General features: G+C 42.0%; 1 protein-coding gene across 6 annotated transcripts in view; it reads right to left on the reverse strand.

Annotated features, from left to right (window-relative positions):
• SRGAP1 (SLIT-ROBO Rho GTPase activating protein 1) overlaps positions 1 to 13,827 on the reverse strand; it is a 160,039-nt gene that overhangs the window by 80,197 nt on the left and 66,015 nt on the right. For all 6 annotated transcript variants that reach the window (XM_056574285.1, XM_056574284.1, XM_056574281.1 and 3 more), the window contains one exon: positions 4,568 to 4,730. In XM_056574285.1, the coding sequence (XP_056430260.1) occupies positions 4,568 to 4,730 (163 nt within the window). The remainder of the gene's footprint in view (positions 1 to 4,567; positions 4,731 to 13,827) is intronic.

Consider the following 13,827-nt stretch of genomic DNA (forward strand, 5'->3'; position numbering starts at 1 on the left):
AAAAATAAGCCATGGTGGTAGGCGTGGCTTATTGAAGCTGATGTAGATGGCTAGCCCTTCTTGATAGGTACTTTACTGTAGGGATTTCCTTGCAGCAGTGGCGGGTCCAGTGTCCTAGCTGATCCCTGGACGGCAGCTGACCTGCAGTGAAGCATGTCCCAGCTGATCAGCGGGACGTGACTTCTGTGCAGCAGCGGCGGTCCCGGGATGGCAGCGGATATGAGGGAGTCATGCATGCTTAAGACGTTAATATTGTCTTTTCCAAAAATATTCAATCATTTAAGTGTTAAAAATGCAAAGAATTATTAACAGTAAATAGAATCTCACTTGTTACATTAGAGGACAAAGACACAGGAAAGGGGAAAAAGCCTAAGCAAGCATGGGTGATACTATTAACAACTGAGCACAGCACGTCTATAGTGAAACCTATTTTTTGGGATACATTCCTGGCGCTCCATGCAACACCGGGCACAGAAAAAAAGCCATTCAGAATGTAAAGTGGCTGCAGTAGTTCTATTGGAATTAAGTAGAGCACAGTGTTCCAACCAACACAGCCTTTCACATTACCAATAGGGAGAGAAGACAGATGCAAACAAGATGCTGGGAGAAGAAAGAAGAATTCCAAGGAAGCCAAGTGCTTGGAAACCCCATCATTTGAGCCTTGAGGGTGCATTGCAGTGCTCATCTGAATGCATGTCTTAGCATGTGTGATAATGAGAAGAAACAAGCTCATCTGCTTGGAAGTTCACTTCAGCATTTTAATTAGAAACCTCTAATTATGTTTAAGAAAATAAACAGGAAGATGGAAAGTCCAAGAACAGGACTCATTCTCCCCTCCACTCACTATCTTTACTTAAACACTTTAGATACCATATATAGGAAGCGTACAACTAATGAAGCAGGGGTGCACAACCTGTCCTGCTATCCTGTGTGACCCCCCCAACCACTGGGACACAGACATGCTCGATTCAAAGGACACAGCTTTCTAAAGAGGTGTGAATTTGCTTGTTTTTCTTGTTGTTGTTTATTTTATGTTTTCTTCCAATGCCCCCAAAATGACATCTTCTCTAAGATAACTGTTTTTCACACTACAAGGATTGTGTTAATGTTCACAATTATCACTATAACCTATTGGATACATTCAGTGTGCGTAAATAGTCCCTTGTTTAGAGGAACTGCATCGTATGCCAGTGATACAAGAATCTAATCCCATGTGGTCCCAACCTAAGCACATCACTGGTCCCATGAGAATTCTTTTTTATCTCCCTAGCTTTGTTGTGCTACTTTCCACCTGTCTCTGTAGTATGTAATCTAGCCTGTGTGCCCATAGATGGACCAGGCCTTTTCTTTCCCTGGCTTGACCAGTGACATACATGAGGGGCAGGCAGTTCCTTGTGATGTGCATCTGTGACAACATGTCAGAGTTTGATGGGGAGAATGTGGGGGAATAGAGACAAGGGTGTTGGAAGGGAAAAAATAAATAAAGAACGTAACTTTAGGGATCATATGGCCGCTCCTTTATTTAGGAGATCAGAGCATCTTTGCTAGGGTAAATGCTTTACTTGTATATCAGAAGAACAATTGTTATTTTTCTAAATCATTTCCAATGAGATTCTCTTGAAAAGGAATATATATTTTCTCTACATGCTGACAGCTAAGTGGGCAGTTACCTGACCACACAAATGCTGAAAGTCAGTGGACAGTTCTAGAGGCTCCACTCTATATACCTTGAGACAAAGCACTATAACTATATAAATGAATGAACAAAGGAACAGTGAAAGGACGATCACGGATGACAAACATTCTCATCAGAGGCCTCCCTGAAGGCGAAACTAACCTCCGGGCAGTAGTCGACTCAATGTTCCAGGCCCTCATGCCACAACTCGAGCCTCATTTGCTACGTATGGACCGGGTACATCGGGTCTTGGCCCTTCCTCGCTCTTCAGATATACTGCGGGATGTGGTGCTCAAACTTCACTACTCTGAGGTGAGAGATCAGCTGCTGTTTTCTGCCCGCAACTTATCTGCCCTGCCAGGCATGCCGCCCCAGGTGAGACTTTATTCGGATTTATCTCCCTCTACCCTTGAGAGGTGACGCCATCTTCGTCCTATTACCTTGGCCCTTACCCAAGAGAATGTTAAGTACCAATAGGGGTTCCCTATTTCCCTGGTTAATGGCCGCTCCTACATTGTCCGATCCCTCTCTGATGCCCAGGAGGCTCTTGCCAAGGAGAACATCAGCTGGTCGGCTCCCACAGCTTTGCCTCAAAGAGGCCCTCGCCAGACCAGTACTTGAACTCAGGTCCCCTCTCCTCACCGGGCCTCTTCCCCTCATCGTGAACTGCTTAAGACGACTTGACTGTTCCTCTTCATGTTCCTGGAGGACGTTTCTTGCCGGTTACCCACTCCGCTACTAAGAGGCTGAGTATATGCCAGTCCGTGCTAATATTTGTTCTGGCTTTCCAGTTCTGTGTTTGTTCTCTTGTTTTGTTCCCTTCTGTTTTTGTGGGCTTTTTTTCTCTCTTGTGCTTTTTGTGTTGTGTCTGTCAGTTCCTTGTGTCTCTTTGGTCACCATAGTATAATTGTGTAAGATACTGTCATATCATGTTAGGGGGTTCAATTCCCCTTCAAAACACTGGAAGGCATTCAGAGACTATATGTAACACCATTACCATTACCAGTACCTGGCAGACAAGCCTCTGATAATATCAGGAAAGTCCTGGATTGGGATGCAATGGGCCTAATCCTTTTCTACCCCCTTAATTTTGATAGCGTTTCCTGGGCCCTTTGTTCACTTTATTAGTTTACTGTACTTCCCACCCTTCTGCTTTTTTTAAGCTGCCTACTACTACTCCCCTTCCAATCTCCATTTCTCGTGGGACCCGCCAGGGGTACCCCTGTCACCTGCTCTTTTTGCTTTGGAGATGGAGACCCTGGTGGCACTCATTAGGGACTCTCCTGATATCACTGGGGTCACGATTGGTCCCTCGTGCTATAAACTTAGCTTGTTTGCGCATGACCTTCTCTTATCCCTAACCTCTTTCCCAAATCTTTTTTTTCTCCTTTCTGACTTTTCTTTCTTTTCTGGCCTATGGGTGAATATCTCAAATTCTGAGACTCTTTTCTGTGGTGTGCCTTGGCACACTCAGAAGCTGGTCTGCCTTAACTTTGCCTTTCCTGACCCTACTCCTAGTCTATCCTACCTTGGTGTATCCCTTACTCCCTCTATCTCCTTTGTCTATTCAGCAAACTATCTACCTTTATATCGTTCACTTAGAGCAGACCTTCACTCCTGGGATGTACCTTATCTGTCCTGGATCGGTAGGGTGCATAAAGTTAAGATGGTGGTTTTGCCACGGCTTCTATATCTGTTCAGAACCCTACCGGTCCCGATGGCAGATCTCAGGGTGCATCAATCAGATGTTTCTGGCTTTATCTGGTGCAATAAACACCCCTGCATTCCTCCCTCTATTATGTACTATCATTAAAGTTTAGGTGGGCTCTCTGTCCCCAACTTTCTAAAATATTATTATGCTGCACGTTTAAGCCAGATTGCTTGGTTCATGGTTTCTGAGGGGGCGCCCCTCTGGGTTCGGTTGGAATCTACGCTGCTTCTCCCTAATTCCTTTACAGCCCTTATGTGGTCTATCCCTCCTATTTCCCTTTATGTCCTCTCTTCTGCTCTAATTACCTTGTATTATCTCCTCCTTATGGCGGTTGGTCCGCTTCTGCTTTCGCCTTCTATCTCCCACCCCTCCACTGTCCCCCCTCTTGGATAACCCCTGCTTCTCGCCTGGCCTCCGCCACTCTGACTTTCTCTGGTGGTCCTCACTGAATCTACATCGTCACCATGACTTTCTAGTTCGGGGTCACCTTCTGACGTTGGAAGAATTTAAGGATCGTTTTGATCCTTCAGCTTCAGAATGCCAGGTGTTAATCAGGTTTTTTAACTTCTTCGCTCTCTGTCTACTTCTATTCCTGATTTCTCCCTCTCTAGATTTGAGCATTTAATGCTATATTCTCCTATCCACAAGGGTTTGCTTTAGGTGATTTATAGCCAATTGAATGCCCCCTCCTCCTGATCTTATACTGTTATTTATGTTGCAGTGGGAGGCAGACTTCCACACCCCATTATCCCTCCGTGTGGCACTCTTCTTGTGACTCCCTTAGCAGGGGTAGTTGGCAGGTCTCCCTTACGGAGACATCTCTCAAAATACTCCATAGGGCTTATGTCCCCACCCGATTGCATAGTGTCTTTCAATTCTCCTCGCCAATGTGTTTTTGTGGTTGTGACCTCCTTGGCTCTATGCACCATATCTGGTGGTCCTGTCCATTGTACTATCCTAGAGTGTACTTACAGTCCCAATATCATTTCCATGATGATACGTGTATTTCCAACCTTGTGTTCCACTGTGCCCACTGTTTTATTTGTATTGATTTATTTACTGACTTTATCATGATTCAGGTTGATTCCTGTACTGTATGCATGTTTGTTACAAAAAATAAATAAAAATCTCCCATTACATTATACAGAGCTGTGCATTGAAGGAAGAAACACAGTAAATACCTTCTTGAACATCCTGGTGGAATCTTCGCTTATCTGCATGAACCGCATTATAACGTTGTTTAGGTAAATATCACTCAGTGTCGCATGATCTTTGCTTTCTCTTCTCACTTGGTTCAGAAGTAAATACCAGCAATTTACAGGGGACAGCAAATTCTGGTCTTTCCTAGGAAGAACGATTATAGAGAATTAGCAGATAATATATGTAAAAGTCAACCACATGTTTCAAGCCTTAAATCTCTAAACACAGCCTAGCTATTGCAGCATAAGCACATAAGTGGTTTTCTGGGACTTCATGACTAATGTCTTACCTACAGAATAGGACACTATAGGCAATATCTGATTAGTCTGGTACCGACACCCAAACCTCTGCTGATCAGCACAACCACGGCAATATATGTAAATAAGGCATGGTGCTGGAAGCTTTGGCTTCATTTATAGTGTATTGGCTGTGCTGGATAACTGCAGCTCGGCTCCCACTAACTTGAATGGAAGCTGTGCTACAGTAACCCAGCATGGCTACTACATAAGGAACAGTGATCAGACATGAATGGCCTATCCCAAGGATAGGCTATTACTATATCCTGGAAAACTCCTTTAAGCAAAGTCAACTGGAAAGTAGATTCATCATTTTGGGGCCCATCATCTTTTCTAAGCAACTGCTATGCTCATATATTATGCTATATTCAGTGCACGGAGAAGGTGAGCCGTGACATCATCTTTTGTCAATGGTAATAACTTCCTCCAGAGAGGTAAGCACTTTTAGAGCATTATAAGTAAATGGGCAAATATAGGGTTATTTATTATAGACCCTGAGAGAGGGCAGAACAAAGTGGCAGCTGTGTATAACTGTCTGAAAGTGAGTGACCAAAGAGCTCTTCATAACCAAAAATGGCTAACTAAAATACATCATCTGGCCCATTGTTATAGTAGGAACAAAAACCTTGGAGCACAAACTTTTGCTGTAACAAGTGAAATTTTGTGAAGACTATGAAAAGTAGAAAAGTGAAACGTAGAACATTTTTTTTTATTCATTTATCGAGTGTACCAGTAGGCTATAATAACATTAAATCCTTAAAGCTCCACAATGACTTCTTTATACACAAGTCATGTTATCTCGAATTCAAAGATAATGGAAAGATCAAAGACATTTCAGAGGAAATCCAGTCAAAACCGTCTATAAATTTATCATAGAAGCACAAGAGAATACCACATTGATCTCGGGGCACTGCTGATTTCCAGATTGTAGGCTTGCGGTCACCGATTTCACAGGCTTATTGCTTAAAATGTAACGAATATTTGTTGCAGTAAATGTGCACATTTTTTTTAGCCACATCAAACAACATGGCTTCCAGAATTCATTGCTTGAGCTCACGAATGACACAATGGAACCAACTCACAGTATGTCCCAGATGAAAATGTAAAAACAAAAGTGCAGCATCCACTTCAGTGCGGTAAAACTGTATCCTTTGTTGCATACAGCCATAAAATGTCACCACAAAATGTCACATGTTTTGGGTAAAGACCCGTTATCAAAGTATTGAGGCATTTGTGACAACATTTTAGGTCTTAAGAAGCAATAAAACATTAAAGTTTTACTGCACTAAAATGAATGCAGGACTTTTGCTTCCGATTTTTCTTGCGTGGTCTAAAAGTGTCCTATGTGCAACCATTGGGCAGAAGGGAGGATTTTGTTTAATCTATTCAGTGCACGTGAGCGAGCACTACCACTTGCTTTAACTCCAGAAGAAAGTAGATTGCTATGACCTTACATGTTATGTCAGTCTTCACGCCATGGTTTACGACAAAGTTCAGCAAACACAGTTGTGCTGTTGAGGCGGGCACATGCTTTTTACCATGTAGTGTTAATACAGTGCAAATACAGCACATACAGTGCTCCTACATAGCTAATATTTACCATGTTCAAACCCTGGCCCTGCAAAGCTAGCACAGAGCCTGCAGCTGCAGCACAGAGAAGATGTGGGTTAGTAAATGCTTCATCAAAACTTAGAGAGTGCCATGGACAGATCCATCCAGAGAGTGCCATGGACAGATCTCAGGTATACAGTCAAGTAAGTGCGCCATTATACAAGTTCTAGTTAAATGATTGGGGCCGTGCAATTGTAGATTGCAGCACATACCACAGATGTATCTTGCACTTATATTGTGCGCACCCTGGCTGTACCCACATCACCCACAGTTTGTGCTAGCTGTCCTGCAGTACACATACTTCTGCAACAGTCAACTATGAACTCAGATACTGTGGTTAGACTAAGTTTAGACATAGAGAATGTGCAATCACAGCATATCAATAAGTTGCTGAAAGTAGGCCCTAGACTACCATATGTGTATGCCCACTTGCTTCTTGGATTTTTTGGTAGGCTGCCTTTCAGTTTTACACTGACAGGTATAATACTGTAATACAGGAATAATGCAGTGTATTATAACAGTGATCCAACTGCCATATTACCAATTTCCTTCAAGGGGCTTTTAAAAAATAAAAATAAAATGAAAAAAGTTCAGATAGAATTGGAAAAAATATACACATTATCTATGAACTATACAATTGATATTGCTGTAAACAATAAATGGTTGAATTATTTATTGTTCATCGTCTTCCAAAAAAAGATTCCTTACTCCTCCTAAGCCAATCAATGGCTGGGGTGGGACATCGTGCAGGCAAAGTTGGCACTTATGTTGAGACAGACACCAGGAAGTGCCGAGCAGCAGGAGATCGGGGAAGACAAGTGCAGGTTTCCTTTGACCAAGAGGTCTTTGGACCTTAAAACGGTATCAAAGACTTCAACTTATCATGCAAAAAAATAAGTCATCTCTATTATTAAAGGAGTACTCCGGCGCGCACTTTTTTCCCTTTTATCCCGTTCGGGCTGCAAAATAAAAGAAAACACACTTTCTCTAACCTGCCAACGAGCCCCCGGAGCTCCGGTACACTCCGGTACAGGTGTTCGGTCAGCCTATCACCAGCAGAGGTGGGACATCGCAGCGGCCGGTGATAGGCTGAAGCTCCGTGTGACGTGCCGGGCAAACAGGAAGTAAGAAGAATACAGCCCGGGGACCGATCACCTGTACCGGAGCACCAGGGGAGCGTATGCAGGTAAGAGAAAGTGTGTTTTCTTTTATTTTGCAGCCCGGGCGGGATAAAAGGAAAAACGTGCGCTCCGGAGACAAAATATAGATGAAATGAAAATGCTAAAGTAGTAAAACATAAAATATAGACAAAATATAGATGAAATGAAAATGCTAAAGTAGTAAAACATAAAATACTATATAAATTTGGTACTGCTGTAATTATAACAAAATTATTTTATAATAAATATCAAACATCTGCAGTGAACAATGCAAACCCCACAATTTTATTTATCCCCCCCCCCCCCAAAAAAATAATATAAAAATAAACAAGAGCTATTTAGTATATTAGGCTGGGTTCACATCATGTTTTTACCAATATGGGGCCGCTTACGGCTGGGGGGAGCTAGAACCTTGCGCTCCCGTATCTCTGCCGTATGTAATTCATTTCAATGAGCCGGACGGATTGAGACACTGACTCCGGTCGGCTCATTTTTGCCCCGTGTGCGGTTTTCCACCGCACCTCAAACCGTGGCCGACTACGATTTTAGGTGCGTTTCACTCCGCCCGGCTCATTGAAATGAATTATATACGGGCGGCATACGGCAGGGATATGGGAGTGCAAGGTTTTAGCTTCCACCAGCCGTATGCGGTCCCATATTGGGAAAAACATGATGTGAACCCAGCTTTACATGCACCCTAAATGATACAACTCATTCTGCAATAAACACTCATTATATGGCTACGTTGACTGAACTAAATTATGGCTTTTGGAAGACTACAATAAAAAATAATTTGCTGTATCTGTAAGAGTGTACATGAAACCACAAGGTAGTTTATAAGATAAACCTCCATACGTACTGTCCAAAATATTTTTCCATGTTTCCAGATTGTATATGGTGTATTTTCACAGGATCTATATGTACTGTTTTAGTTCATTACAAGTGTTGTTCCCAGCCAAAACAGGGTGGGGCTTAAATATTTATCATTTCAGGATTCAAGTGTTGATAGATATGAGTTAGCGAATGGAAAAAACCCAAAAAAACACAAGAATTGTGATGTTAGATGGGCTGAGTTCAGGAATCACATGACTCCAGGCTTTATGCATTACATGCATTACTCACCTCCTGGCATCACAAAGCTCTGTGCACATTTTCTAAAATATCACTTCCTGGACAGAGAAAATGAAACAGATTTTCTTTACAGACAGTTATGTTACTGTAGTAGGTGTGAAGAAAGTCTGAGAACGTGCCATATGTCCTAAAACATTACTGCAGACACAACACGGAGCAAAATGAAAAGTGTTATGCAAGACCCTGTGCCAGCTTCACAGCAGAGAAACATTACATGAAGATCTAGTAACAAACCACATGTATACACAGACATCAGCACAAAAACTGCACAAAAACATTACATGAAGATCTAGTAACAAACCACATGTATACACAGAAATCAGCACAAAAACTGCACAAAAACATTACATGAAGATCTAGTAACAAACCACATGTATACACAGACAGCACAAAAACTGTACAAAAAGATTACATGAAGATCTAGTAACAAACCACATGTATACACAGACAGCACAAAAACTGTACAAAAACATTACATGAAGATCTAGTAACAAACCACATGTATACACAGAAATCAGCACAAAAACTGCACAAAAACATTACATGAAGATCTAGTAACAAACCACATGTATACACAGACAGCACAAAAACTGTACAAAAAGATTACATGAAGATCTAGTAACAAACCACATGTATACACAGACAGCACAAAAACTGTACAAAAACATTACATGAAGATCTAGTAACAAACCACATGTATACACAGAAATCAGCACAAAAACTGCACAAAAACATTACATGAAGATCTAGTAACAAACCACATGTATACACAGAAATCAGCACAAAAACTGCACAAAAACATTACATGAAGATCTAGTAACAAACCACATGTATACACAGACATCAGCACAAAAACTGCACAAAAACATTACATGAAGATCTAGTAATAAACCACATGTATACACAACGGGAACGGGCTAGTGCCGGGCGCGGGGGGGGGGGGGGGGGGGGTTGAACGGGCTAGCAAAAAAAAAATACGATGGTGGGAGCTACCCTCTAAATAAAACAAGTGTGTGTGTGTGTTTAAAGAAAGGCAACTACACTGCTCAAAAAAATAAAGGGAACACTAAGATAACACATCCTAGATGTGAATGAATGAAATAATCGTATGAAATACTTTTGTCTTTACATTGATGAATGTGCTGACAACAAAATCACACAAAAATTATCAATGGAAATCAAACTTATCAACCCATGGAGGTCTGGATATGGAGTCACACTCAAAATCAAAGTGGAAAACCACACTACAGGCTGATCCAACTTTGATGTAATGTCCTTAAAACAAGTCAAAATGAGGCTCAGTAGTGTGTGTGGCCTCCACGTGCCTGTATGACCTCCCTACAATGCCTGGGCATGCTCCTGATGAGGTGGCGGATGATCTCCTGAGGGATGTCCTCCCAGACCTGGACTAAAGCATCCACCAACTCCTGGACAGTCTGTGGTGCAATGTGGCATTGGTGGATGGAGCGAGACATGATGTCCCAGATGTACTCAATCGGATTCAAGTCTGGGGAACGGACAGGCCAGTCCATAGCATCAATGCCTTCCTCTTACAGGAACTGCTGACACACTCCAGCCACATGAGGTCTAGCATTGTCTTGCATTAGGAGGAACCCAGGGCCAACCACACCAGCATATGGTCTCACAAGGGGTCTGAGGATCTCATCTCGGTACCTAATGTCAGTCAGGCTACCTCTGGCAAGCACATGGTGGGCTGTGCAGCCCCCCCCCCCCAAAGAAATGCCACCCCACACCATTACTGACCCACCACCAAACCAGTCATGCTGGAGGATGTTGCAGGCAGCAGAACGTTCTCCACGGTGTCTCCAGACTCTGTCACCTGTGCTCAGTGTGAACCTGCTTTCACCTGTGAAGAGCACAGGGCACCAGAGGCGAATTTGCCAATCTTTGTGTTCTCTGGCAAATGCCAAATGTCCTGCACAGTGTTGGGCTGTAAGCACAACCCCCATCTGTGGATGTCGGCCCTTCATACCACCCTCATGGAGTCTGTTTCTGACCATTTGAGTGGACACATGCACATTTGTGGGCTGCTGGAGGTCATTTTGCAGTGCTCTGGCAGTGCTCTCCTGCTCCTCCTTGCACAAAGGCAGAGGTAGCTGTCCTGCTGCTGGGTTGTTGCCCTCCTACAGCCTCCTCCACATCTCCTGATGTACTGGCCTCTTTCCTGGTGGTGCCTCCATTCTATGGACACTATGCTGACAGACACAGCAAACCTTCTTGCCACAGCTCGCATTAATGTGCCATCCTGAATGAGCTGCACAACCTGAGCCACTTGTGTGGGTAGTAGACTCCATCTCATGCTACCACTAGAGTGAAAGCACCGCCAGCATTCAAAAGGGCCCAAAACATCAGCCAGGAAGCATAGGAACTGAGAAGTGGTCTGTGGTCACCACCTGCAAAACCACTCCTTTATTGGGGGTGTCTTGCTAATTGCCTATAATTTCCACCTGTTGTCTGTTACATTTGTACAACAGCATGTGAAATTGATTGTCAATCAGTGTTGCTTCCTGAGTGGACAGTGTGATTTTACAGAAGTGTGATTGACTTGGAGTTACATTGTGTTGTTTAAGTGTTCCCTTTATTTTTTTGAGCTGTGTCCTTGTCATTTAAACAACCATGCATAAGTGTTCTCTGTTAAGCATTAATACAAGTGAACGATTGTAGAAAAAAGAGCATACACAAGAGGATTTCTTAAAAAAATAAAATAAATACAGAACACACTACACATAAAAGCCCAAAAATACTCATCTCAGAAACCATACTTTTGTTTGCTTGTTTAGCAAGTGCAGATCTTTCTCAACAAATTTGTGTGTTTCTGGTGTCTTTTGCTTACTCTACACTCGGCACCTACACAGACAATTCAGCTCTGAAACACAGATAGGGGGGCATGTTTTTTTTAATCTTATTTCCTAACTTGTCCTAATGCAGTTAGTATGTCTTTCCCTACAGATTCTGACAAATGTTGTTTGTACTTCGCTGAGTAACTTTGGTCAGTTTTCACATTAGCGATGCACAAAAAGGCTCAAATAAGCACAACAAAGTGGTCAGAAAAAAAGGACTAAATATATTAGGAAGCAAGCAGATTAATAGTAAAGCTAATCCCTCTTTTGTTATGATGTACTGTATACTGATCTTTGTACAAATGTTATTTCATACTTATTTTTTTGCTAAATGTAATGCATATTTATCATAAAATATTACAGGATTGTACACTAACAGTGTTTCTCATGCTGCTGTCTGTATGAAGTGGACAACGTTCAAGTTGCTGGTTATACAGGACACAACAAAAATGCCTTTACCCTTTTCACTTGACTCCTTGTGGTGATGCAGAACGGATCAGCAGAAACTTAGGTCATGCTCTTGAGCCAGTGTTTGGACAGCTGCTCAGATTTGTCTTCATGTAAAACACCTTCAAATAGTTACTGAAGGTTATGGTGGAAATTTCATCTGGCTTAACATAGGCAAGACGTGTTTTGGATGTGCTTTAGTCCCTTTTTCACCAGCTAGGGAAAGTTTCCCAGCTGGCATCTTTTTGTGTCACCTTCTGACAAGTATAGCATTTTTAAGGGGGTTTCTACAGAATGCAATGAAATGTGACAATGTGCACATAAAAAGACGGTGCCACACCACTATATATGGGGAATGTAGACAAAAGCCTTCAATAAAATGACAAACTAAGACCCATATGTATAAATAAAAATGTGTGCAAAGAAAATATCCAACCCACAAGGATTACCTACAGCATTTCATTCTAATAGGAACAAAATAATGGACATCATGCAAGTAAATAAACAAAACCCAATAAAAGATGATTTCATAAGTGAATAAAACACTAATAACTGGTAAAAGTGTGCTCCCAGGAGTACTAGTCACTTGGCAAAATGTAAAGAATATATTAATTTAATTAAATTTATATTTACAAATTGTAAATTTATCTGGTCATTTCCATTTTAAAGGAATTAGTTGTCAATATGAGATTAGTGGATACATTTTGGGAGTTGAGAAACATCTGCAGTGGGCACCCAAATTATCAGTAGACCTGGGCTCAACTAAATAGTTGGTATTACATAAAGCATTAACCATGTTATTTATCTAAGTCTTTTCTTTGTTGTTACAAAAAATGGCACTTTAGGTTTATAATCCGAGAAATATGCTAATTTCTGAACTTTTACATGGTGGAAATGAAAGCTTTCATACAAACTGTGACAATAAAATGATGGATGTCCCGATACCGATACTAGTATAAGACAACATGATGCAGACAGCAGAATGGGGCAGCAGCAGTGATGAGTACGAGAGAATGGGGCTGTGGAGCAGCGACATCCAACGGGTGCAAGTAAGCAACTACAAGGGGGGAGGGGTCGCCTGCAACCATCTATACTACCTACAAGGGGATACTCCCTACTATTAAAGGCAATTTTACAGCAAAGTCACCTGCACTAACTTGAATTTATAGGTAGATAGTGCAGGTGACCCGGTTTCTACCGCTGCTCTCCATGTGATCATCAGCACAATCACTCCCGAGACATCAGACTCGCCGCCAATGCAAATTCCCTGTTCTGTCCAATGGAGAAGAGAGAGATCTTGGCTCATATTACAGCAGCCGCCTCCATTGTACACAACAAGGACCCACATATCATACGGTAAGCAGCGCCAGAAACCGGGTCACCCTGCTATCAGATTCCATTTAAAATAAAAGTACTCGTACTTGGTATCAGCGAGTACTAGAATTAAAGTATCGGTACTCGTATTCCCTATATCCCTAAATAAAATGCCCCCCTCTTAACAGACTTTTCCTACTTGCTTACATTCTGCATTCATCGCTGTCACATACACAGTGTCACTCTCCTACACGTGCCATCATTCACTGTCACTTGTCCAATAAATAAATAATAAAACACAGAAATGACATGCAGACAGCACATAAAGACGACCTGTTTATCAGGTGCTCCAGTCTAGGAAAAGCAGAAAAATCTGGGGTTGAAAGAATAATAATTTGTTAGCCCCCTCTATGCTCGTACA

This window comes from Hyla sarda, chromosome 4, assembly GCF_029499605.1.
Source record: "Hyla sarda isolate aHylSar1 chromosome 4, aHylSar1.hap1, whole genome shotgun sequence".
In the NCBI taxonomy this organism is placed as follows: domain Eukaryota; kingdom Metazoa; phylum Chordata; class Amphibia; order Anura; family Hylidae; genus Hyla; species Hyla sarda.